General features: G+C 61.7%; 1 protein-coding gene across 1 annotated transcript in view; it reads left to right on the top strand.

Moving 5' to 3' along the window:
* Window positions 1–1,590: 1,590 nt before the first annotated feature.
* The window catches only part of CAPN5 (calpain 5), a 35,657-nt gene continuing 32,440 nt past the window's right edge, over window positions 1,591–4,807 (top strand). Inside the window, exon 1 of the mRNA XM_004708846.2 lies at window positions 1,591–1,826. Coding sequence (XP_004708903.1) covers window positions 1,662–1,826 — 165 coding nt within the window. The 5' untranslated portion in view covers window positions 1,591–1,661. The remainder of the gene's footprint in view (window positions 1,827–4,807) is intronic.

Here is a 4,807-nt window from a genome sequence, read left to right as displayed (position 1 = left end):
CCCCAAAGGAGTCCCCTAACCAGTCTGCTCGCCTCTGGCCAGCCACGATGCCGTCATCCGGCTCTTGGCACTGTGTCCTTCACATCACGGAGATGAGAGCTGGATGCTCGGAGAGGGTGGGTGACTTGTGGAGTGTCACCCAGCAAGTGAAGGGGGCAGCTGGCGTAGGCCCGGGTCAGTCTTGGCCTCCATTTCCCTCGGGGCTGCTGCGCTGGGGATCATGGTCTACGCCTCATCGTGGGGGTGTGGGTGGCAGAGACTGTCTCCAGAGCCCGTGCAGGACTCCTGAGTCGTGTATCTGGAGTCTGTCATATGATGACGGCTAATAGAGGCTGCTGCTCAGGTACCCGGCTGTCTGGCCCATCTGTCACGCTGGCCACACTGGTGTCCCTCACCTCCTGGAGACCTGGCCCTGGGCCCTGTCTGTGCCCCGGGTGTTTGGCGGGCGTGTGTCTGCTAGGCCCAGGGGCAGGGGGATGGAGGAAGCCTCTGATCTCACTTGCCTCCTCCCGTCAGCTCTGGGCTGGGCCTGCACACACCGGACAGGACAGAGGAAGAGTCTGCTCTGGGCTCCTGCTGCAGAGGTGGTCCAGTCTAGGAAATCGAGGTGGGGGTGGGGGTGGCTGGGAGCAAAGGAGGAGTTCAACTCTAGATTGCAGACAGTGAGGGCCAGGGGTCACCCAGGGCATGCGTTAGTCTGGGGCCCAAAAGAGGGGTCCAGGCTAGACAAGGGGGCCATTGGTGGGAACTATACCACAGGAAAGACCACCAAGCTTGGGGTAGCCCTGAGATGGCCCTGGACAGGGAGGGGAGATCAGAGGCGAAGGAGGGGGCTGGCTTTAGTGACAGGCCCCTCTGAGGCCGGGTGACAGTTCCAGGGCAGGGCCTGTATCTAGGCTGAGGCCTTGGGGGCTGTGGTGTTGAGGGTTCAAATCTGGAGTGAGGGTGTCTGGGGCTTGTGGGGGAGTTAGGTCACGGGTTAAGGAGTGACGGGGGCATTTCTGTAGATGTGGGGGTGATTGTTCGAAGGGTGCTGTGCAGAAGGCAGAGGGTGGTGGTGGGGGTGGGAAAGGGGAGGACAGGAGCAGGTGACTGAATAGGACAGCTACAGGGTCCTCCAGGGGCAGGCATGGTGCCCACTAGACCAGCATCTGGAGGGCACATGGACGTGCTGCTGCCCCCCTGTTGGCGTTCCATGTGCCCCCAGCGGTGAGCTGCTCGGTCAGCAGCTGGTCTGCTCTAGGAAGACTGGCTCAACAGGGAGGCCAGTGGTCCTGGCCAGCTATGCCCAGGGCTGTGTGCTGGGCTTGTGGGCTGGTGCCACCTGTGGGCATCAAGAACTGGAGGGAATTCCTTGCCCTGCCCTGCCACGTACCAGCTGGGTGCCTCTGAGCAGGCCTCTGCCCATCTTTGCGCCTCCATTTCTCATCTGTGCAATGGGGGGAGGGGTGATGCCCACTTTTCAGGGGTGCAGGTGGGGAAGGCACACAGGGACTCGCCAGCCTGGTGTCCATGCAAAGCCAGCTGCCAATCCTCCATCACTGACAAGCCTCTTGTCTTCCTGCCCCCCGCCCCCCAGGGACCCCGGGAGCTGCCCACCACCCACCCAGCCCCTCAGTGCCTGGCCTCAGGCAGGCTCCCCTCCCCGGGCAGCGGCCGCCATGTTCTCATGCCTGACAACCTATGAGGGCCAGAGCTACTCGTCCCTGAAGCGAACCTGCCTGCGCAAGAAGGTGCTCTTTGAGGACCCCCACTTCCCGGCCACAGATGACTCGCTCTATTACGACAGCGCCCCCAGGCCCAGCGTCAAGTGGAAGAGACCCAAGGTCAGTGTCTGCCCCCTGGAGCTGGGGGATGGGGCGGCCGGGTGGGCAGGGTGTTTTGGCCTCTGAATCTGTAAACGGTCAGGTCATGGTTCCCGGAAGTAGGGTTTCCATGGAAACACAGCTGCCAGGGACCAAAGTTCCAGCTCTCCAGCCGAGCAAGCAGAGCTAATGGCCACTCGGGCTGGGCTGAGCCCGTCCCCACCCTCTGAACCGAGCCGGGCTTGACTTCCTGCCCCACAGCCCCCCAGTCCTGTCCGTACCCAGCAGGCCTGCCACACAGACACGATTTGGTTTTCCCCTCTACAGGGAGGTGGTCTGTGCCCCTTGTCCACCCTGTCCACTCATCGACGCCACTCAGCCCAGGCCTGCCCTTGAACAGCCTCCCAGTGAGACGTAGTCCCCTGTTGCTGCCAGGTCGACACTAACACCGCACTACCGCCACCTGCCCTCACAGCCAAGGCGGGGCTGTCTGTGCCGCCAGCCTTGGCATCTCTACCAGCCCTGGTGTCAGGCAGGTGCTCAGTGAGGCAGGCAGTCAAGCGGAGGAGACCTGTGGCAAGATTCTGGAAAGAAAAGGCTCAGAGAGGGCAGGGGGCCCACCCAGGATCACACAGCAAGGGGCCGCGGGACCCGGCCAGCCTCTTTCCAGACCCTCGGGTCTAAGCCACGCCCAGTGAGGGCAGGGCTGTGAGCACATGGAGTTAGAAGGGCAGCCAGCTCCAGTGTCCCCCGCCCTCCCCACACTCAAGGCCACACAAAGGCCCTTTTGAGACTGGCCTCCCCGACCCACTTGACAAAGGAGAAAGAGGAAGGCGTCAGGGAGGGGGGCCCCAAGAGGCAGAAATCTTCTGGCTGGACCCAGAGGCGCCTGGGAGTTCAGGAAAAGCCAGGCAGGGGTCAGAGATGCAGGTGCAGCTTACTGGGCTGAGTTCACAGGCACCAAGCCAAACTGGCCACCATCCCTTTGAGGCAGACGTTGAGGACACAGCAGAACTGCCCCCACAGGGCCTCCAGACGGCAGTCTTCTCCAAAGTCCCCTCCCCACCAGGGCCTGGTGCTGCATCACCCCGTCTGACCCCCTGAGGGCTGCATGCCTGGCACCTGGGTCACGCCGAGCCCCTGTCCACTCAGCCTTTCCTGGCAAACGCTGCCCACACCAGCCCTGAGACCCCGAGAAGCCTCTGGGATGTGTGAGGCCTGCCTCCCTAGGCCCCAGGCCCTGAGGATTGTCAGGCAGCCTAGCCGCTTCCGTGGGACCCCCTTCCACACTCTTTCCCAGTCCTGGCGTGGAGGACGGGCAGGGGGCAGGGGTCCTGGGCAGTGGTCTCCTGAAGCCTTCCTCTGAACCAGCCCCCCGCCCCCCTGCACAGCATCCTGTCTGCCGGGCCAAGCAGGCACAGGTAGTGGGCTCCCTCCTCTTTGCCCCTTCACACACACACACACACACACACACACACACACACACACACACACGGCAGGGTAAACACACACACTCACATGTCAGGGTACACACACCATCAGCCAGATGTGCCTGGGACACACACGCCAGGGTCAGGGCCAGGCAGGCGGCCGCAGGGGCACACTGCAAAGCCATGTGGCCCCCAGCCAGTGGGAATGGGGACAGTGCACGGGCCGGGTGGGGGCCGGTGGTGGTAGACTTGCGGCCAGGCCTCTCCCTCAGGCCTCTGTCCCCACCCCACAGCTCACGCACTGCGTCCCACTACTAGACAACTCCCGTTTCACACTGTCACTGATGAATCCTCATTGTCAACAGCCGATGACTGTTGCAAACCCCTCATGGTAATCATCAGGAACGTCACCTCCTGACCCTTGCTTGTCTCCTTACATTTCACAGTCATGTCATGTCCATGACTCACTCTGATCCCAAACCACGACTGGGAGGGCAGGGGGCTAAGCAGAGGTCCCTGCCCCATTTCCCTGTGAGGCATGGGGGTCCCGGGGGCAGTCAGGGTCAGGGTCACCGCTAGGCAGTGGTGGCCGAGGGATCAGGATCTACTGTCCCAGGTCCCCGTCCAGATCAATTCTCCCAGCAAGAGGGCAGCTCCCAACCTTGCAGACGTGTGTGTGTGTGGGGGAGGGGGGACTGCTGACTGCTCTTTACCACCCTGCTCCCCGAGACCTGCCTTTGTTGCCCTTCTGTAAATGGGAGGAGGAGTTCTTGCCACCAATTGATCTAGGATTTTGGCGGCTGAAGTGACTTCCACTGTCAGACCCTCAGGAGGCAGGTGACAAGGTTTATTTAGCGCTCCTCTCCTGTCCACCCTCTGCTGACTCTGCTAGACCCAGAGCTGGGACAGCCCATCTCTACGGACTCTGCATCGGGGACACACCTTGTCCACCTCGGTCCCCTCCCCAGGGCACCAGCTGCAGGCCCACACCCTCTGTCTCCTGCCCAGGTTCATGGCTGATTCTTTCTAGTTCAGTAAACCTACAGGGACCTCCCTCGACCTGATCAGGGAGGCCAGAGGGGAAGGGGACTGCCCAGGGGCTAACCTCCGGGGTGGGGGAGTGGCATTCCGAGGAAGTGACCAAGCCCCACCAGGTCCAGAGCTTAGCAGGGAGGGGCCACCCACTGCCTGCACCCAGCACTCTGTCACTTCCCGTCCTTGTTGGCAAGCCTGCATGTCACTTGGTGGGACCAGGAGGGAGCAAGCACAGAGGTCATACGGAGTGACATGCATGTGGGACCTCTCAGGATTTGTTGGAGTCGCCCCCTGCCCCATTCTCAGCCCCACACCCTAGGGAACCAGCGATTTCATGTTTGGGTTGGGTACCAATTGAAAGGTTGATGTTTGAACGCCCCAAGCAGCTCTGAAGAAGAAAGGTCTGGTGGTCTGCTTCTTCTGTATTGATGGCAGCCAAGAAGACCCCATGGGGCTTGCTCTAGTCTGTAACACACAGGTGGATGGGCCACGGATCAGAATCCACTGGATGGCAGCGTGTGTGTGTGTGTGTGTGTG

This window comes from Echinops telfairi, unplaced genomic scaffold, assembly GCF_000313985.2.
Source record: "Echinops telfairi isolate 266 unplaced genomic scaffold, ASM31398v2 ScPeMD7_1713;HRSCAF=2227, whole genome shotgun sequence".
In the NCBI taxonomy this organism is placed as follows: Eukaryota; Metazoa; Chordata; class Mammalia; order Afrosoricida; family Tenrecidae; genus Echinops; species Echinops telfairi.
The sequence above is the reverse complement of the archived record's forward strand: the minus strand, read 5'-3'. Positions and strand labels throughout refer to the sequence as shown.